Below are 22,439 nucleotides of genomic sequence, written 5' to 3' on the forward strand. Positions count from 1 at the left end.
TAAGTGGTACTCAGGATATCACTCAAGAAATCACTCAAGGTATCTCTCAAGTAATTAAGGAACAAAAGAAGAAAAGGCACACTAGCCTGGGAACTTCCTCTCTGCCCAGAACATTGGAGGCTAGACACCACACCCCCTCTACAGTATTTATAGGAACTCAAACATTGAGATCCCGCTCTGTTCCAGTAACAAGAAGCCGAAAGCACCAGCCTGAAGATGACGAGTGAGACCTCGTCGAAACGTCGCCTAGACACCCCAACTTTTACACGGGAAGACACCCGAGGACACCAAAACCTGCATTCCTGTACCCGTGAAAATCTACGAAAGCATATATATATATATATATACACACACACACACACACACACACACACACAATGCAAAGTACTTCAAACTAGCATGAACATTGGCTGCATCATGCAGGAATCTCCGCAATGCCTCCCTGTTGTGGAGGAGGGCGAATAACCTCCAGTGACTTTTGGAAACCTGCTCGACGTCTGACTCAAACCAAGAGAAAAAGGAACACCCACGTAAATCATGCTCTCTCATTTGGAAAGGAATCGAAAATAAAACCGCCAGTATCGTAATGCCATTGCACTAATCTGGGGTGTGACTGTGTTTAGAAGACTGCGTAGGGTTCTGGATGCCTCACCCCAAAAATAATATTCTGGGGTTTGAAAAGGTTCAGGAAAGGGCCAGGAAAGGTTGCAGCGTTTGGGGCTTTTAATTTAGAAAAAAGGTGAGTTAGATGCGACATGATAGAAGTTCATAAAATTATATGTTGCATGGAGAAAGAGGAGAGAGGACTCCCTCGGCCAATAAAGCACCCTGGTCCTGTTAGCGAGGGATGACGGGAGTTGTAGTCCCAAAACATCTGGAGGGCTGAGTTTGGGGATGCCTGCTCTGATGTTATCATGTTTCAAAATTAATTGCTCCAGTGGAGTGAAGCAATTCTGGAGCCTGCCCTCCTCTATGAAGTCCAACTTCAGCAGCAACGGACAGAAGCATTTGCGAATTATGCAACTCTGCGCACTGCGTTATGAATCAGGACACTTCGAGAAAATGCTCAAATTCTGAAGTAGCTGTGTTAGTACTGTGTTGCGTATGTAACACACTGTCCTTTCTGCTGCACTTCCGTGTACAGCTGTAGAATGGTGTTCCTTCCTTCCCTTACTGCCTTATCATCAACAGCACAAGCTCTTACTGGGGGAAAAGGGGATTTTTCCTCCGTTGCTACATTCCAGAAGAGGTCACAGTAGATCAGAACCAGAAGAATATCTGTAGCAGAAGGAGATAAACCAAAGAAAGCCTCGATGGTATTTATGTATGTGACTAGGTAATGGTAAAAGGACCCCTGACCATTAGGTCCAGTCGTGACCGACTCTGGGGTTGTGGCGCTCATCTCGCTTTATTGGCCGAGGGAGCCAGTGTACAGCTTCCGGGTCATGTAGCCAGCATGACTAAGACACTTCTGGAGAACCAGAGCAGTGCACAGAAACACTGTTTACCTTCCTGCCGGAGCGGTACCTATTTATCTACCTGCACTTTGACGTGCTTTTGAACTGCTAGGTTGGCAGGAGCAGGGACCGAGCAACGGGAGCTCACCCCGTCACGGGGATTTGAACCGCCGACCTTCTGATCAGCAAGTCCTAGGCTCTGTGGTTTAATCCACAGTGCCACCCGTGTCCCTCATGTGACTAGGTAAAAAAGGTAAAAAGGTAAAGGACCCCTGGGCAGTTATGTCCAGTCAAAGGCAACTATGGGGTTGTGGCGCTCATCTCGCTTTCATGCAAAGGGAGCCGGCGTTTGTCCGCAGACAGCTTTCCGGGTTATGTGGCCAGCATGACTAAACCGCTTCTGGTGCAACGGAACACCGTGACGGAAGCCAGAACCCATGGGAACATCTTTACCTTCCCGCCGCAGTGATACCTATTTATCTACTTGCATTGGTGTGGTTTCGAACTGCTAGGTTGGCAGGAGCTGGGATAGAGCAACAGGAGCTCACCCCGTTGCGGGGATTCGAACTGCCGACCTTCCGATCAGAAAGGCCAAGAGACTCAGTGGTTTAGACCGCAGCACCACCCACTCCTCTGCTGTATGTGACTACAGCGGCAAGGATTCTCTGTGCACAGAAATAGAAGGAAGAGATAACACCCTCAAAGGAAGAAAGGTTGGTGAAAATATTGGAATACACAGAGATGGCAAAACTGGTAACACTGATAAAGAGAAGCAAATTTAGAATCCTTTAAAGAGGACTGGAAACCCTTTCCAGTCTTTTAAAAAAGTTATTTCCCATATGCGAAGACCACAGCAGGATATGAAATAGCAGAATATATTAAGAAACATGTTAGCAAGGATGAAGTTAGATAAGGCAAAACCTTAAAACGCAACTGTATGTATTTTGGGTTATAAACCTCGATGTCACTAGTTTTGTTGAATTGGAATATAACTGTTGAGTAACAAAATGTAACTTTTGATATGGAAAAATAATAAAATATTATTTAAAAGAGAGAGAGAAAAGAACCTGAAGAATGTCTGTAGTAAAAGGTAAAGGTAAAGGTACCCCTGCCCGTACAGGCCAGTCGTGACCGACTCTGGGGTTGCGCGCCCATCTCGTTTAAGAGGCTGGGGGCCAGCGCTGTCTGAGGACACTTCCGGGTCACGTGGCCAGCGTGACGAAGCTGCTCTGGCGATCCTGCACCAGCGCAGCTCACGGAAACGCCGTTTACCTTCCTGCTATAAAGCGGTACCCATTTATCTACTTGCACTTTTTAAGGGTGCTTTCGAACTGCTAGGTGGGCAGGAGCTGGGACCGAACGACGGGAGCTCACCCCGTCGCGGGGATTCGAACCACTGACCATGCGATCGGCAAGTCCTAGGCACTGAGGTTTTACCCACAGCTCCACCAGCATCCCATGTCTGTAGTAGAAAGAGATAAAACAGAGATGGCTAACGTGCCTTTCAGGTGCTTCCAAACTATAACTCCCAACATCCTTGAGTAGTGACAACACTGGCTTGGGCTGATGGGAGTTTGATCCGATTTATTGTATCCTTTGCCTCAAAGGAATCCCAAAGCGGCTCACAAACAACAAATAACAATAACGTGATTGAACATTGCAGATACAGCATCACTCATATAGGACAATTATCAAATTGTCAGTGCAACAACTGCAATCTACAAAACACCGTTAGTAACTAGAAAACAAGCTAAGCATCAGCAGAAGCCATATGTTATATGATTAACAAATCAATGCAGTGTTTATAATCTATAAAACAGTGTTAGCAGCATTAACAAGAGAGCAGCTGAAAGATAAACAAAGCAGTCTTCAGACTCTACACACCCCCATGACTCGTAATATCTTTCACTCTATTCAGCTCAATAAAAGGTGTGTGCCCACAGAACATGTGGGATCTACCGCGCTGTTCTCCAGTACCTCACCAATGCCCCCTGTCTCTCAGCCTCTGCCACACTGTGGCCCAAGCCAACCAAGGACCAGAATACCAGATTCTGCATGATTAAAAACATAATCATGAACCGCCATTTGACCAAGCAATATTTAGAACTGCATCATCCCATAAAAACACTAAAAGACACAATTGCTTTGCAAGCGCCACCTGACAAATTATAATCAGTCCAACACCACCGGATGCCTGGAAGTAGAGGAAGGTCTTAACTTGGTGCTGAGAAGATGGTAATAATGGTGGTAACAGGGGGCTTCCTTAGGCTTCTCCTACCTCACAAGGTTGTTGTGAAGGAAACATGACCAGGAGTGTGTCAGAAGCCACCGGGCTAGAACAGAGAACCTCTGGATCTTCACGCAGATTTTGCTATCCAAATGATCATTATACAAAAATTCACTTATCCAAACACAAGGATTACGCACCACAGATTCAGATATCCAAACAGCTGGACATGCGTGTGGTACTGTAAACAGATAAGCAGCCTTAAACAAGCCTCACTTTCTGTGTCTTGATGTCCCATGGCAGCTGTTTCACCAGAAATCATGGTGGGAAGGAAGGGAAGAGATCAGACAAATAAGAGAGCATTTTTGCAAAGTTTCAGACAGTTTTCCGGGGGGGGGGGGTGTGGTCATTTAGGGGTAAAAATTCTGTGCTCAGAAACACATTAGAAACTTCCCCATAGGAATCAATGCAAAAGGTTGACTCATTATGTGAATGCTTGCCTAACATACGATTTCCTGTGTTTGTATCAAAAGGTCCCTGGGGTATCATACTACTGAATTCCAGCTTGCCTCCATTTGTGCCAGTAACCAATTGGTGTCCTCTGATTTTTGTAAGATCCAATAAAAAACGTTTCCAGGTCAGTCTTACTCTTTCCCTGAGCAATAATCTGCACTGACTGGTGTCTGTCTAGCTGCTAGACACAACTCTTATGTGAACAAGTCAGCAACGGGGGTCCCATAGCCCTTCAGATGTTGGGGTCCACAACCCCTACTGCCCCGATTCTTGGCCATGCTGGCTGGGGCTTGTGGACTCAATCAACATCTGGAGAGGCAGGGGGTTCTACATCCCAGTTCATCACATATCCAGTTCCCGGCACCACAATTTAAGAAGAATATGGACAAGCTGGAACACTGACAAACTGGAATGTGTCCAGAGGAGGGCAACCAAAATGGTCAAAGGCCTGGAAACGATGCGTTATGAGGAACGGCTAAGGGAGCTGGGCATGTTTAGCCTGGAGAAGAGGAGGTTAAGGGGTGATATGATAGCCATGTTCAAATATATAAAAGGATGTCACATAGAGGAGGGAGAAAGGTTGTTTTCTGCTGCTCCAGAGAAGCGGACATGGAGCAATGGTTCCAAACTACAAGAAAGAAGATTCCACCTAAACATTAGGAGGAACTTCCTGACAGTGAGAGCTGTTCGACAGTGGAATTTGCTGCCAAGGAGTGTGGTGGAGTCTCCTTCTTTGGAGGTCTTTAAGCAGAGGCTTGACAACCATATGTCAGGAGTGCTCTGATGGTGTTCCTGCTTGGCAGGGGATTGGACTCGATGGCCCTTGTGGTCTCTTCCAACTCTATGATTCTATAATTCTATGATTCTATGATTCTATCTGCAGAGGAGGGTGACCAAGATGGTCAAGGGTCTGGAAACCAAGCCTGATTTGAAACGATTGAGGGAGTTTAGCCTGGAAAAGAGGAGACTGAGAGGAGATCTCCATCTTCAAATATCTTAAGAGTTGTCATATGGAAGATGGAGCAAGCTTGTTTTCTCCTACTCTGGAGTGTAGGACCTGAACCGATTGATTAAAGTTGTAAGGAAAGAGGTTCTAACTAAACACCAGGAAGGACTTTATGATGGTAAGATGGTGGGAGGGACTCTTCCAAGGAGTTGTTGGCCCTCCTCCCTTGGAGGTTTTAAAGCAGAAGCTGGGTGACCACTTGTCATAAATCACATTGTATCATAAAACCTTTATTGGCATCACATACATCTTCCAAAACAAATCAATACAGAATTACCACTTCCCCAGTGGCACAAAACATTTGCTAAAAGAAAGGAGGCAGAGCAGTCTATCGTCACATCTCTTGGTCTCCAGGGAGATCAGACGTCTGCAGTGTATTTCGACGACAAAAAACGAAATAGAGATATTTAGCCACTAACTTGGTGAGCTCCTGATCATTCCCCAGTAATAGAAAATGTATGACCTCTCACTCTGGTTTCCAATTAGGGAAACAGAGTTGATCTAGAATTTGCTGGCAGAGATCAGCATATAGTTTACAACTGAAAACCATATGTGTAAGGGTTTCCACCAGTTGATCCTCACATGGGCAAGTTCTTTCTCCTTCCACCTTGTCTGAGAACCTTCCACTTGTCATAAATGCTTTAGTTGAGATTCCTGCACTGCAGGGAGTTGTCTCCCAAACTTGGGTTTCCAGCTGTTGTTGGACTACAACTCCCATCATCCCAAGCTAGCAGGACCAGCGGTCAGAGATGATGGGATTTTTAGTCCAACAACAACTGGAGACCCAAGTTTGGGAAATTCCAGACTAGGGGATCCTCAGGGTTCCTTTCCAGCTCTATAATTCTATGATTCCTGACACCGAAGCTTGCTTTTCTGCATGCCCACAATGCCAGTTTTCTGGGCTGAGCACAGCTGAGTATCATGATGCAACATGCCATTCTGGGCTCTGGGGAGGAAGGAAGGCCTGCAGCAAGCTATAAATACATAAACGGCACAAGCGAGCAACAGGCACTGGAAACCCGTAGTGCACAAAGGTTTCGTATGCACAGGGGGACCCCTTCCTTTGCTTTTCGTACAGCCACAGCCGCCGCTTGCACCGCCGCAGGCCCCCCAAAAAAACTTGACATGAAAACAGCTTGTCGAAAAAGGAGAGCAAAAGTGCCCCAGACCACCTCCCAGCCCAGCTAGCAACAAGCAACAGGAACTTATCTCGTGCAATACGCAGAGCCCTTCCTTATTTCTCACAGAGGAAGTATGCGCCTTGTTTAGCAAGAACGGGGCTGCATGATAGGCTGCCGAGCTCTCCTAAAGCCTCACTTCGCTCGGCTGTGTGCATCAGAACTGAACCTGCTTTCCCCTCTGGCATTTTCCAAGCGACATGGAAGCCAGGCGCCGCTGGTGAAAGGAAGAGGCAAAGGAAGAGGGCTAGGGCACTATGCCTGGCATCTAAACGCAAGGTAAGCTCTGCTGGAATCCAGGGCCGCGTCAGCCCCTTGCCGCACAGAAAGTTGAGCGTTCTTGCCCAACCCAAGGCAGCTGTGGTGGTTCTGCTTGAGAAAAGGTTGTGGGGGGTTATCAGTTCTTTAGGCTGGTACAAGGGAGAAGCTCCTCAATGAGGCAAAAATAGGATAGCAGGCAACCACATCTCTGTATTCACCGATTCCAGTGAAAGCAGTGGGCGAGGTGGGAGCTAAACCTGCCCCAATGCCTCACACGCTTTTCTGCACAGCCTGCCTCATAGGGAGCTGCTGTATATAGAATAAGACCTTTGGTCCATCTAGCACAGTATAGTCTACACTGATTGGCAGCTGCTCTCTGGCAGGGGGACATCCTGAGCCTCAGATGGAGATGCTGGAGAATGAAACTGGGACCTTCCACACAAAAGGCAGAGATGTTCTGTATCGAGCTACCTCCCTTCCCTCACCCATCACATACAGCAGTGTCCCCCAAACTGGGGTCTCCAGCTGTTTTTGGACTACAATGCCCATCACCCCCAACCACTGGTCCTGCTAGCTAGGGATGATGGGAGTTGGAGACCCCAGTTTGGAGGGACACTGTATTGGGGCTGGGGTGAAAGAAAAGGACAGGTGCATCTGTCAGGGCCTAAATTCCCTACAGGGGGCCCTGTGGCTCCCACACTCTCTCTGAGCATCCAAGCAGTGTGAACAGGAAGAAGATGGGGGAGCATTCTCCAATTGCCTTGCCCTGTTGACCAACTGGGTGACTCTCTGCCCAGACCCTGCTTCTTTTAGATTTGGAGGGGGAAAGACAAGATAAACTACTTCTTCACACAATGGAATTTACAGGATGTAATAATAATAATAATAATAATTTATTTATATCCCGCCCTCCCCAGCCAAAGCCGGGCTCAGAGCGGCTAACAACAATAAAAGTAACACAGCATTCTAAAATCAATTCATTTTAAAATCAATTCAAAATCTAATTAATGGGAACCATTGGGCTAGAGTTCTATGAAGATTACCAAAGGAGGGGGTGAGACTGTCCCTTGGCCAAAGGCCTGGTGGAACAGCTCTGTCTTGCAGGCCCTGCGGAAAGATGTCAAGTCCCACAGGGCCCTAGTGTCTTGTGACAGAGCGTTCCACCACAGCCGAAAAAGCCTTGGTCTGGTTGAGGCCAGCCTAACCTCCCTGTGGCCCGGGACCTCTAAGATGTTTTTGTTTGAAGGCCGTAATGTCCTCCGTGGGACATACCAGGAGAGGCGGTCCCGTGGGTACGTGGCTCCTAGGCCGTATAGGGCTTTAAAGGTTAAAGCCAGCAATGGACTCTGGTTTGGCAGGCTTTAAAGGAGCGTAATGCTATATCCAAGGTGACCAACCCTCGTGCCTGTGCTCTGTCGGAGGCAGTGATGCTTCTGAATATCAGAATACCACTGGAGGGGAAAGGACTGTTGTGCTTTGTGGTCTGTGTGCAGGATTCCTTTGTGCATCTGGTTGGCCGCTGTGAGAACAGAATGCTGGAGGGCTTGGACCACTGGTCCGAAGCAGAAGAGCTGTTCTTACCCCCTTTCCCAAATGTATTAGGCAGGGAAGGGGCAGGGAAGGGAAGGGGCTCAAAACGGAATAGGGCAAGCATGCGGGCATCAAACATGGCTGCGTCTAGGATGCCTCATTCGGCCCCACGGATGGAGGCAGAAAACCGTTTTCGCTTGCTTGTTTTAAGAAAGTCAGAAGCGGTTTGAGAGGCACATCACTTCCCATGGTATATAATGCACACATTTTTCTTTCGTCGCACCGCTGCCTCTGGCTACGTCAGTTTTGCTGGTTTCCGAAGCCATAAAAAAAAGCCTGCAAAACCCATTCAGCAGAGGCAAAAGCAGGGTGAATTTCCACACCACAAACAGCCTCTTTCAAATTGCCTTTGCAAATTGCAAGACATTGCAAGAAAAACGGGTGCATTAACTTCCTGTTCCAAAGCAGAGTAAGAAGTCCTTCGGTGAACGTGTTAAACGACAATAAAAGCCCTGCATTTCACAGAATACTTTGCGTGTCTTGACAAGGTCACAATGGAAGATACAAGAGGCAATTTCACTCCAGTATCTTGAAGCTGACCACTCTCTCTGGAGCCCTTTCTCTCTTCTCTAAGCCTACTTTTGGCTTGGGAGAAGGAGTCCATTTTCCTGACTTCCTCTGAAATGAATTACTTAAAATAAAAAAGACACTATACATTTAAAGCACTCCCCTGCCCAAATCCTAGAGCTGTCATTTGTTAAGGGTGCTGGGAATTCCAGGTCTGTGATGGGTAAACTACATTTCCTAGGATTCTAGGGAGGCAGGCTGTGTACGCAACTGGTGGGTGGGAATAAGATCGATGCTCATTCGGCAGCAAGTCTGGCTGGAGATCTCCTGTTATTCTTAAGGGTCTGCTCTATGCAATTGGAGAGGCAAGTTTAGAAGCCCCTTTTCATCTCCTGGAGGGTCACTGTGAAGAACTTTCCACCTTGACCTCAGGGTTGCATCCTGCCTTGGTAGTTCCTAGCAGCCTTATATCTAACCTGGTGTCCTCCATCTGTTGTTGCACAAACCCTCATCACCCCTGACTAGGGGTGGACCTGTCAATTTCTGTTCTCTCCATTTCTCATTTTCCCCAATCTGAAAATCCAGCTTCCCATATATCTGCAGCAATTTGTGAATTTTCTGTTCCTTTGAAAACTCTCGTGAAAATTCGCCAGCATTGTAGTGCAAATTTCTCCCAATAAACCCATTCCTGTCTGCCGTTTTGACTAATGGATGCATTCTAGCAGGCAGGTTCCTGATACAATGCATCTTTGTTATGCTATTTTCACTACAATATAATATGACTTAATAGATGCATGTAGAAGGGTCATCTCTTGGCATCTTCAGGAGTCACTGAGAGAGAACTCCCTTTCTGAAATCTTTTCTGAAAATGTAGACATTGCACTGAGCTAAATGTACCAACTGCCTGATTCGGTAAAGACCAGTTGCATCCTTTTCCCCTCTTTTTGTTGTTGCCTTTTGCTAGTATTTAAACAGCACAATCCTAGGCAAGATAACCCAGAGGTAACTCCCAATGGATTCAATGGGCTTACTCTCAAGTAAGTCTGGTTAGGCTTTCAGCTTTTTTCTTTCAATTAAGAAAAGAATTTCAGTTGACCTGGAGGGCAGGATAATAACATTTATAAATGACGAAACAATCAATACTGCATCAGACAAAATCCCACAGAACAAGGGAGTCCATACATACCTTTTCCCAAAAAGTATGATGAAGATTTGGTATGGAACAAAACAGTAGTTTGGGCTTTCAAGGTCACTATGTGAGACCCCAACAGAGTAAGTAAAAGTCCCTGATGAAAAACCAGAGCTGGAATTTGGAACAGATGAATATGCCAATTCGTATTTATTTATTTGACAAAAATTACCAGCTGATTGGTTTTAAAACTAAGCGGTTTACAAGAAATATTAAAACTATCAGTTAAAAAGCAAGTCAGATACAATTAATAAGGTTTGAAAATAGTTAATATTAAAAGTATATCTAAAAGAGAGAGGGATTAAAGCGCATCGACATTTATGTGTTCGGATAGATCCGCCTAAGCAAAAATATCATAGGTAGGTGTCAAAAAGCATACACAATAGCACCTGACAGATGTCAGTAGGCAGGAACTTCCAAAGTGTAGCTGCTGCCACACTAAAATATCAAGTTTGTTACAACTGTAGAAAGAGTATTATGTGGCACATTTATCAGATCGAAGCAGCTGAATGGGGTCATATGATACAAGGCGATCCTGCAATTTTAGTGCCTATCAATTTCTCATTTTTCAAATCTTCTTTCACCACATTTCAGCATGAGTTTGCAATATTTTTAAGTCCTCATTAAAAAAAAATTGCCGGCATTTTAGTGTGCGTTTTCCCTAAAAGGACCGTTTTTGTTTGCAGTTTCCCCTAATACATTTTTACTTTTGTATGTTATCTTCACTGACATATTTTTTTTTACATGCAAAATTATTAATGAAGAAACCACATGCTGGTTGTAGCCTAGCAGAAACATGTGACAAAAAATTAAAAGAGTTATTACATCAAAATAAAAACTTGGCCCATATAAGGAATAAAATATACAGGGAAAACAGAATCTTAGATCTCAAAGGAGGCAACATGGTATTGTCTCACTGCAAATACAGCTGTGTTAAACATTACATACCTGTCTGAACTGGACAACAGATATTTACCCTTTTCCATATTACTGTGAGGAACAACCACCACTAAAGAGTTCTCTAATTATTTTTGTCTGTTTCATACAATTTACAGTATAACATGTAGTGTTTGGTGTCTTCTACAAAGGGCTAATCTCTGGGGATTTTCTTGAATCACCCTTCCAGAAAATTAGACTTCATAGTCCAAAAAAAAATCCAGGGCTGTAACTGTTTTGCAGAGAAAAAGTCCTCAAATAAGTATTTCTCTTCCCCACAGTGTGATTTTAAGCGGGCAAAGTACTGGAAAATCTGGATAAAATCATGGTGTCCGTGTATTTTTCTGCAGACGGCTCTTAAGAGCCGTGCTTTAATACTGAATTGTAAGCTGCATTTACGCAGCAAAATGCGTCTCTCAGTCAAGTCCATATTTCCTCAGTAACAATTTACTGATAGCTATTCGGGTGTTTGGGGAGAATGAACGAGGCTGCCCTTCTGTACACAATTCTGCCAGTTCATTTACCAAATGTCTCAGTTTTTTAAAAAAACAATAGACGACAGCCTCCAACATAAAATAAATTTGGAATTACTCCAGTCACATGTGCTCTTGGTGGGAGACCCAATAAAGAGCAAATAAATCTGTTCTGCATTATCTCCAACTGTTTTGGTTTCAAAACGCCCCAGATTTCCACACTGAGGAATAACCTTAGCTACAAAAAGACCTCTTAGAAGATCCCCACCATTCAATCTGGTATATTATAACACGGACTCCATGGACTTTTCAGCCTTTTAGTTTTTTAGTCTGGCAGTGACTATTTCATAGGCCATTTGGGGGTGGGGGGTGGGGACAATTCCCTTGCAGACTCTCTCCTGATTTACACATTTTTGTACACATTTTCGGTCAGAGAATCACAAAATTCATAGAAGTGTGGGCTTTGAAGGCTAGCTGTGTTTCAGTCTGCATATTGCTTTGGGGAGTGCAAATTAGGCGAGTCTGTGTTAAAATCGGAACCAAGCCTCTGTCTCTTGCTGAAATTGTTATGAAACTAAGCTGTGCCTTATAAAACCAGCGCTGTCTGTTTTAATTCTTGAGGGTATGTGGATACATTTCAGGGAATGGTTTCCATCCCTCTGTGGTTCAACAGAGAGCAAACTGAGGCAGAGTGGGAGGGGGGGAAACCCTGGAGAAAAGAGACTGATTTGGGGAGACAGAGTGTGTATTTTGTATGCCTGAGTTTGCGTAGACTAAGTATATTGACGTCTTATTGTCCCTGGTGCCCCCAAACATACAAACACACACAGAGACACACACACAGACACACACACACTTTTCATGCTTTGACTGCAACTTCCTATTATGCAAATACAACATCAGTGGAAAATACTGTTTTATACATCAGTTCTTGGCAATGTTTCTGGTTGCGGTTTTCGGCCACTGTTGTGACAACTTCAGGGAAGTTGTGAGAACTTAAGCAAATGCATGTGTTTCTCAGACGTGCAGAACATCAAATAATTAAGAAGAAGGATCAATGCAAAGTATGTGCCTGCTTTCTTCTTCTTCTAACAAGCTACTAAATGTTAGTAAGCAAAGCAGGTGCTAACCTGAAGCTTTTCCATCTGTCTTTGCTACTTTAGCTCTGAAGCTAGCACTTTGAAGGAAGAACAATGGGGAACACTATAAGAACGACCAAAACCACGCCTGAGATCAATATCACACCTTGGCAATCTGGTAAGTGTGCTTAAATTGAATTAAATTACAATTTCAGAGGAGGAGGTGTGGGAAGAGAAAGGGAGACCAAAAATTGTTGACGAACAGCCTACATGACATGACATGAGGGGGGAAAAAATGTCTTTCAGAGACAGCATCAGCATATACAGTGGTACCTTGGGTTACAGACACTTCAGGTTATATACGCTTCAGGTTACAGACTCCGCTAACCCAGAAATAGTGCTTCAGGTTAAGAACTTTGCTTCAGGATGAGAACAGAAATCGTGCTCTGGTGGCATGGCAGCAGCAGGAGGCTCCATTATCTAAAGTGGTGCTTCAGGTTAAGAACAGTTTCAGGTTAAGTACGGACCTCTGGAATGAATTAAGTACTTAACCCGAGTTACCACTGTAGTGGCCTCAGGCAATTGTCAGCATCCCAAACCTCCAACAAGTCCCATTACTGACTCTGACCTGGGACCCCCCTCAAGCAGGACTCAAATCAATTGGGCAGCTGAGTTGGGGAGCTGCCATTTTAACTTCCCACAAGGCCCCCACAGTTGCGGGGTCACATTTTAATCCCCCCCCCCATATCACAGAGCAACACTGTGACATGATGGGGAATTAAAATCACAGTTCCATCAGAGTTTGGTCAAAACAGGGGGCATCTTGTGGATTTCATTAAGGGCTCACTTACCTACACCCATCCCCCAATAAACCTGAGCATTGCCCCGATCCTAAATCTTAGCTCTTGGGTGCTTCACACTTTTGATGCATCACTTGCAAGCTATAGTTTGCATCTCGCAGACCTTGGGGTCCCAAATTTCAGCGGCACCTGTGCGACGCCAAAATTCACACCCCACCCCTCTCACCTTCCATTCTATTTCATCGTTTCGGGGTCCCCTGAGGCCCTGCACCCAGCACGGACAAAACTGGTTGCATTCCCCTAATCTGCCTCTGTATCTCATACCAAAGTCAAGGAGTGCATTTCAAACTACTAAGTGTGAAAAAGGTTTTATAAGACTTTTTTTAAAAAGCACACCTTTAAGCAAAAGAACAAAGATATTCTTTACCTTTCAATTGTAAGGTCAAGCCCGGCCTGGGGCTTGGCTGTTCCCAAAGTTTTAAGAAATGTCAAAAAGAAAAGGAAAAAAACCTTTAGAGCAGGGGTAGGCAACCTAAGGCCCGGGGGCTGGATTCGGCCCAATCACCTTCTCAATTCGGCCCACGGGTGGTCCAAGAATTAGCATGTTTTTACATGAGTAGAATGTGTCCTTTTATTTAAAATGCATCTCTGGATGATTTGTGGGGCCTGCCTGGTGTTTTTATATGAGTAGAATGTGTGCTTTTTTAAAAAAATGCATCTCTGGGTTATTTGTGGGGCATAGGAATTCATTCATTCCCCAGCCACTCTGGGCGGCTTCCAACACAATATTAAAATACAGTAATGCATCAAACATTAAAAGCTTCCCTAAACAAGGCTGCCTTCAGATGTCTTCTAAATGTCAGGTAGTTGTTGTTCTCTTTGACATCTGGTAGAAGGGCATCCCACAAGGCGGGCGCCACTACCGAGAAGGCCCTCTGCCTGGTTCCCCGTAACCTCGCTTCTCACAGTGAGGGAACCGCCAGAAGGCCCTCGGCGATGGACCTCAGTGTCTGGGCAGAGTGATGGGGGTGGAGACACTCCTTCAGGTATACTGGACCGAGGCCGTTTAGGGCTTTAAAGGTCTGCACCAACATGTTGAATTGTGCTCAGAAACGTAGGGGGAGCCAATGTAGATCTTTCAAGACCAGTGTTATGTGGTCTCAGCGGCCGCTCCCAGTCAACATGCATGTGGTAGGAATTGACCCTGGGCACACAAAACTCACCATGTGTTAAACAAGACCAGCAGCCATGCAAGAATATCCTGCTCATGAGAGCCACCGGCTACAAAATCTGGTGCAATGGGTGGTTACAAAACCCTGACAGGCTCTTGGGTCATCTTAACTTGAGATGCCAAAGAGGGCAAGTTCCCAGTGTTCGCTTATTTGTCCCATGTCTGGTATGGAAATCGCTCCAGCAAATACAATTGGTATCCACTAGCTAAGTTAGTTCTAGGTATGAGCTTTCGTATGCATGCACACTTCTTCAGATACACTGAAACAGAAGTCACCAGACCCTTCTATATAGTGAGAAGGTGGGGAGGGGTATTACTCAGAAGGGTGGTGGGAATGGGTGATTGGCAGATAGCTGTGAGTTTTAAGTTTAAAACTTAAAAGACCAAAACTTAAAACCATGGAGAGACCTGGTCTGAACAAAGACATTGGATTCTTATCTCATTATACATGACAAAGCCATTTTTCACCTTCTCACCCCTTGCTTTTTCCTGTAAGACCTATTGCAGTCGTTAAGAGTCGTCAACAGGCTCATCACAGCTATCTGCCAATCACCCATTCCCACCACCCTTCTGAGTAATACCCCTCCCCACCTTCTCACTATATAGAAGGGTCTGGTGACTTCTGTTTCAGTGTATCTGAAGAAGTGTGCATGCACACGAAAGCTCATACCTAGAACTAACTTAGTTGGTCTTTAAGGTGCTACTGGAAGGAATTTTTTGTTTTGACTATGGCAGACCAACACGGCTACCTGTCTGTAATTGGTATCCACTGTCGTTGTTGCTCTTAGTCCAGAAACAATAGGCAATTCATCGCTTCCTCGCTCCCATTTGCACCATGCTTTCTTTGCACCGAAATGAACGGGGTGGAATAGCATAACGGCAGCTTAATTTATGTGGTTATGTAAATTATATAAGTTACGTGATGTCATTACAGCAGACAGTGAGGTGAGCAATGCTGTTTTTAGAGGAAGGTGAACTGCAGGAGAATGGAAACATTGTTGCATGTGGCAAATACATGGTGGAATGGAAAATGATGCCTTCTTACATTCTGAACTGTGCTGTTGAGCTACTGAAATTGCCCAATATATTCAACATCATCCTGTTCTTTAATAATAAATAATAATAATAAATTGTATTTATACCCTGCCCTCCCCAGCCAAGGCCGGGCTCTGGGTGGCTAACAACCAATAATAAAAACAAGTTGAATGAATACAACTTAAAAACAAGATTAAAATGCAACATTAAAACTTTAAAATGCAGCCTCATCACAGGAGGAGAAAGGAAAAAAGAAAAAGGGGGAGGGAATCAAATTGACTCCAAGCCAAAGGCCAGGCGGAACAACTCTCTCTTACAGACCCTGTGGAAAGAAATCAGATCCCGCAGATCCACAAAAAATCAGAAACCAAAAAAATACAAAGCTTATTAGTGACTGGAATAAATTTGTGGTATACATTGAAGGAAACTATAGAGACCTAAAAACTATAGCAGGTTTGATATAAGTCTTACGACGCGTAAACCATTAACAATTAATAGCTGCAGAAATAAGAAAGAATTTTTATGAAGAAGCCCGAAATCGGGAGGGAAGGAGGTCAATGGGTGTGTAGAGGAAAGGTTTAAATATCTAAAGATATAAAGATTCAAGGAAGAAAGCAAAGAACTGTAATGGATGTTATTTTTGTGCTATGTATGGATATTTCTTTTGAATTTGTTGATTTGTTTTTTTTTTCTTTTGGTTTTTTTTTAAGAGAAACTCAATAAAAAGAAATTTTAAAAAAAGATCCCGCAGGACCCTGGTCTCATGAGACAGAGCGTTCCACCAGGCTGGAGCCAGTGTTGAAAAGGCCCTGGCTCTGGTTGAGGCTAATCTGACTTCCTTAGGGCCCGGGACCTCTAGGGTGTTGCTATTTATGGACCTTAAGGTCCTCCGTGGGGCACAAAAAGGTAAAGGGACCCCTGACCATTAGGTCCAGTCATGACCGACTCTGGGGTTGCGGCGCTCATCTCGCTTTATTGGCCGAGGGAGCTGGTGTATAGCTTCTGGGTCATGTGGCCAGCATGACTAAGCCGCTTCTGGTGAACCAGAGCAGCGCACGGAAACGCCATTTACCTTCCCGCAGGAGTGGTACCTATTTATCTACTTGTACTTTGACGTGCTTTCAAACTGCTAGGTTGGCAGGAGCAGGGGCCGAGCAACGGGAGCTCACCCGTCGGGATTCGAACCGCCGACCTTCTGATCAACAAGTCCTAGGCTCTGTGGTTTAACCCACAGCGCCACCCGTGTCCCACCTCCCATGTGTCCGTGGGGCATACCACCTCCCCCAAAAAGAGTCTTCCAGAGCAGTTTACAGATCACTGCAAACAGGACAGTTTTTGTCCTCACTTTAACAGTCTAAAGACACACAGCACAAAAGGAAAACGTATTGGGAGGGAGAAGAAAACAAGCAAAAATGGCACGGCAACAAGGATGGACTGCAAACCCCCTCCTGAATGCAAAGCGCTATGTTGTGGTCTCTCCTTACAATCTCACTTCCCGATAAATTTACGCATGAGCAAACAGGACATGTAAATGTTATCTTGTGCCTTTATGACGAAGGTGTCCTTGTTTTCTCTGCCGATAGCAGCTGTGTTGCTGGTAGAGGAGCCAGCCAAGTCAAGAGGTACCCAGCCCAACTGCTAACTAAACAGGAAACGCGACCTTGATTTTTCTGACTTCCTGTGGTTTTGCATTTCCGCCCTGCGCTATTTTTAAGCCTCAAACTATTTTTAGACGATTGGCAAGACAAAGATGTACTGCTTGCTTGACATAAGAAGATCAACGTGTCATCGCCTGATTAGATTGTAGCAGCCCAGAGGCAGGAGATAGCAGCTATCGTGGCAAAAGCTGCCCTAGTCCTAGCAGTGAACAGGGCTGAATATGTACCTGAAATGTGTTGCCAGCTAGGCTTTGGGAGATGGCATTCAGGTGCCACATAAGTGATGGCAACTAAACAGGGTTTGACAGGATTTTATGCAGCTCTTAGGTAGAGGTAATGTGGGCCTCCAATGGTTCTCAAAATAAATTTCTCTGTGCCACACTTTCAGAATGAAAATTTGCTTTCACAACGCTGAATTTTTCATTGATTAAAAAAAAGGAAAACAAAAAGAAAGAACTCCCAGCAGTGTTTGATTTATAACACAGAAGACAACGATTTATGGCCAAAGATGGTAGGAAGAAACAATTCCGTCAAAGGAAGATTGGCAATTAAAATTAATGGGATATGCAGAAATGGTGAAACTCACCGGAAGAACAAGAAATCAAGGAGGTGGACTTTTTAAAATAGAATGCAGAAAATTCATTGACTCTTTGAAGACGCATTGTATACAAATTAAAACATTTGAGGGACTGATACGAACACATGCAGTAAGAGAGAATTAAGGGGAAGACAAAGGAAAAATTGTAAATATGTATGAATTGGATATGCAGTAATAAAACGATATGAAAAAAATAACCGCAGAAAGGAGGGGAGGGAAGTCGAGGGGAAGGTAAATTAGATTTGTAAAGATTCGGTTTTTCTTGTCAAAATATTTGCAAAAGCTGAAAATGAAATATAAAATTATAGATATATGATTTTATATTTTTTATAATTTTATTTATATATAAAAACACATAGAACACAACTACTTTATAATACGACCATGAGACATCCAGAAAGCAGCTACATATTCCACAATAATAATAATAATAATGACAGTATATTTTACTAGACAGTACTACACTGAAATGTTTACATTTTTCTTTGATTGTCCTTGAGTTTTCCCATCCTCGCCTGCCAGACCCTTTGAGAACCAGTTGGGAAGAGAGGGTTAGTGGGCAGTCTGAATAGCATTTAAGGGGTGCAGTTCATTCATTATGTTACACTAAGATCACATCGCCAATGTGAAAGCACATGGCTTTCCCCAGAGAATCCTGGAAACTGCATTTCTTTTAAAGGGTGCTGGGAACTGGAGCTCTGAGAGGAGCAAACCACAGTTCTCGGGATCCTTTGAGGGGACTCCATGTGCGTGAGGCCACACGGCCACAGGAGTTCTGTTTTTTAAGTGCTAGGGCTCAATTTAGGAACATGTGAGGTAAGCATAAATGCAAGAGAACCTTGGGCATGTGCAGAGTGCATTGATCTCCCCACTGAGTCACCACAGGGACTGAGTCCCCCCGACAACAGATATTAAAGGAAGAGCTTCCTGTTCAAAAGATGACATTTCCAGAGAGGTGTCAACATCTCTCAACAGACTTAAGTACTGGATTTGAATCTATCAGAAATGATAGGGACTTCGGTTTAAGAACGGTCCTGTTTACGAACAATTCGGTTTACAAACTCCACAAAACCAGAAGTAGTGTCTCGGTTTGCGAACTTTACCTCGGTCTAAGAACGGAAGTTCATAAACCGAGGTACCACTGTACTAGGATTCACGTTCGCCCACATCTTCTGAAACATATTCCTCTGGGATAATAATAATAATTTATTATTTATACCCTGCCGGGGTTTCCCCAGCCACTCTGGGCAGCTCCCAACAGAGTAATAATAATAATAATAATAATAATAATAATAATAATAATGTGATAAAATATCAAACATTAAGAACTTCCCTAAACAGGGCTGCCTTCAGATGTCTTCTACAAGTCAGATAGTTGTTTATTCCCTTCACATCGGGTGGGAGGGTGTTCCACAGGGTGGGCGCCACCACCGAGAAGCCCCTCTGCCTGGTTCCCTACAACCTCTTCTAGCAGGGAGGGAACCGCCAGAAGGCCCTCGGAGCTGGATCTCAGTGTCTGGGCTGAACTATGGGAGTGGAGATGCTCCTTCAGGTATAGTGGGTCAAGGCCTTGGATGCACCAAGGTTATGACTGGATTCTGGTGAACATATTGACTTCATATTTTGCATCTTTCACTCTTCTTCAGGTCATAGAAGTGACTTCCTTGCTGTCCTTGACAACTACCCTGATCCGGATATAAGCCAACCTATATTTCACGTCGGAGAAAAATTGCGTGTGATATCAGAGTGAGTACCTTCCTATTTTATTTTATTTTCAAAAAAAGAAGCTTGCATTAAATTGAAGGACAGCTGAGAAATTCACATTATTCAATGCTGTGCTGCCGGGAAGTGCGATTTTGGGTAGGTGTCCCCATCCCCTTCGTGCCACAAAAATTGGCAGCGGCAGCAAAATTGGTTTGCAGCATCAACGGTCAGGGGACATGTGAGGGTCTGAAGAGGAGACCCAACGGGCTCCCATGAGCTACTGGAAATAAAACATACAACTCTCAAGGTTCTAGTCCATTTGAGCTGGGGGAGAAAATGGTTTCCGAACCCTATCAATGGCAACTGATTTAAGTAGTTTCCAACAAATTCCCCCTCCTCTCTATCTCCGCATGTGAAACTGAGGGGGTGAAGTCACTTTTCCTATGTGTAAGAAACAACCGAAAGTCTCTGTTTTGTAAATAACTGGGCAACAAGGAAAGCTCCGCTCTTAAGGGGTTAGGGCTCTGAGGTGTTTTGCATGGCTCAGGTGATTCAGAGGGCGTTGCTCATAACAGGCATTTGCTTGTCTATAAAGAAATAAAAAACCGGATGGATTTTGCTCAAATTTACCTGTTGTGTACCAATCACGCATTGGAGACCGTAGCCCACATGCATGAAAGTCAGCACTTAGTGGAACTTTCCTTTTCCTGTTTTGATTCTGCTGAGGCACGAAAGAAAGCTCAGGGAACTTGCAGCCCGGGCCAAAAGCTGTAACTCAAATGAGAGAATGGGCCATGGGGCTGCGCTGCAAACTTCTGTACTGAGAGCTACAGAAAATGTTACTTCCCCTATCATTCAACAGTCTGCCTGTTAGAATCAGTGGTACGGGCGCTTGAAAAGTTTCTGCAAAGATCCCAGCTTTGCAGTCAAATATACAGGATGGTGTATATGGGATGGGACGTGGGTGGCGCTGTGGGTTAAACCACAGAGCCTAGGGCTTGCCAATCAGAAAGTCGGCGGTTCAAATCCCCACGACGGAGTGAGCTCTCGTTGTTCAGTCCCTGCTCCTGCCAACCTAGCAGTTCAAAAGCACGTCAAAGTGCAAGTAGATAAATAGGTACCGCTCCAGCAGGAAGGTAAACAGCGTTTCCGTGTGCTGCTCTGGTTCACCAGAAGCAGATTAGTCATGCTGGCCACATGACCCGAAAGCTGTACGCTGGCTCCCTCGGCCAATAAAGCGAGATGAGCACCGCAACCCCAGAGTCGGCCACGACTGGACCTAATGGTCAGGGGTCCCTGTACCTTTACTATACAGGATGGTATTAGGCTGACATACTCAGGGCAGACCCACCGAAAACAATGGACTTGAATGAGCCACGATTTGCTTGAGTTTGTCGATTTCATTGGCGCTATTTAGTATGGATTTTTAGTTAAATATCACCCAGAGCATTCAGGCCCTGCTAAAGTTAGCATGTGAACAATCACAGTGGCTTCATATTAACCTTAACATTTAAGCAACTCAAGGACAGTGTATTCTTCAATTCACTTCCCATACATCTGGGTTTTCCCGTACATATTGCCTATTCAGCAAAAATCCGCCATTTTTCAATCTGATTCGCGGATGTGTCCAGGAAAACCTGGACATATGGCAGCCCTATTTTATCCCTAGATAGTGGTGTGTGTGTGTCATTCTTTGGAAATGCTTATTAATATGCTAACAATGCCATCACCTTTAATTTATTCTTTTTATTTAAACAATGTAAGGTGAGTGCAAAGGGAAACGGGTGGCACTGTGGGTTAAACTACAGAGCCTAGGACTTGCCAATCAGAAGGTTGGTGGTTCGAATCCCCACGAAGGGTGAGCTCCCATTGCTTGGTCCCTGCTCCTGCCAACCTAGCAATTCGAAAGCACTTCAAAGTGCAAGTAGATAAATAGGTACCACTCCAGTGGGAAGGTAAATGGCGTTTCCGTGCACTGCTCTGGTTCTCCAGAAGCGGCTTAGTCATGCTGGCCACGCCGGCTCCCTCGGCCAATAAAGTGAGATGAGCGCCGCAACCGCAGAGTTGGCCATGACTGGACCTAATGGTCAGGGGTCCCTTTACCTTTAAGGTGAGTGCATCCTATTGAATGGTCAGCCATTCCCAAAGATTTTTGCCCTGACATGCATCTCTTGTTTACACTGGTGTGTGGCCTGGGGAGACTTTTGAGGGCCACACAGAGAGGCTTGGAGGGCCACATTAGGTCGCTGGACTTGAGATTCCTCATCCTTGACCTAAAGTAGCACAGAGAAACGATCTTCCTCTTGTAACGGGCATGTGGGTATTCCAGACAGATGACAGAGTTGTAAATTGCAAATCTCCGGCAGAGACAACAGCGAAATGAGCAGCTGACATACGATTTGGGGGGAAGGGGGAGATGTTACCTCATCTGGAAACAGGAAGTCTCATTAACTTTACTGAGTTTCTTTTTTTATACAACGGGTGGAAAGAGGAAGTCTAGTAGTTTCACTAATGATCACCTTTATCCCTCATATGTCTGTCAGAGTTCACAACCCACAGGGATATATTTTAGACCATTTTCCCCACTCGCCTTGTTTCGCTACAATGACTGTAAATTTCAATATGCATTTCATATCTATCTCTCTTTCTCTCTCTCTTGCAGCGAAGGAGGCTGGTGGAGAGCTCGTTCCCTCACTACAGGTCAAGAAAACTACATCCCGGAAAAATGTGTAGCAAAAGTTTACCACGGGTGAGGAAACTCCCAGTGTTGTCTTGGCACAGCTGTATTTTGTGCATCATAGAAATGTGTCAGGTAGCGTTGTCAGACTAGGACCCGGGGATCAGGGTTCAAATCACCACTCAGCCATGAAGCTCACTATATGACCTTGGGCCTATAGTCCTAACCTGCCTTACAAGGTTGTTGTGAGGATAAAATGGGGAGGAGAACTATGTAAGCCAACTTGAGCTCCTGGGAGGAAAAGTGGGATACAAATATAA

General features: G+C 44.7%; 2 protein-coding genes across 2 annotated transcripts in view; one reads left to right on the forward strand and one right to left on the reverse strand.

Moving 5' to 3' along the window:
• TG (thyroglobulin) overlaps positions 1 to 22,439 on the reverse strand; it is a 179,549-nt gene that overhangs the window by 47,040 nt on the left and 110,070 nt on the right. The window lies entirely within an intron of this gene.
• SLA (Src like adaptor) overlaps positions 6,215 to 22,439 on the forward strand; it is a 28,339-nt gene continuing 12,114 nt past the window's right edge. The window contains exons 1-4 of the mRNA XM_083749419.1: positions 6,215 to 6,660; positions 12,501 to 12,594; positions 19,385 to 19,484; positions 22,105 to 22,191. Of these exons, the coding sequence (XP_083605545.1) occupies positions 12,531 to 12,594; positions 19,385 to 19,484; positions 22,105 to 22,191 (251 nt within the window). The 5' untranslated portion in view covers positions 6,215 to 6,660; positions 12,501 to 12,530. The remainder of the gene's footprint in view (positions 6,661 to 12,500; positions 12,595 to 19,384; positions 19,485 to 22,104; positions 22,192 to 22,439) is intronic.

This window comes from Podarcis gaigeae, assembly GCF_964106915.1.
Source record: "Podarcis gaigeae genome assembly, chromosome: 7".
Lineage (NCBI taxonomy): Eukaryota > Metazoa > Chordata > Lepidosauria > Squamata > Lacertidae > Podarcis > Podarcis gaigeae.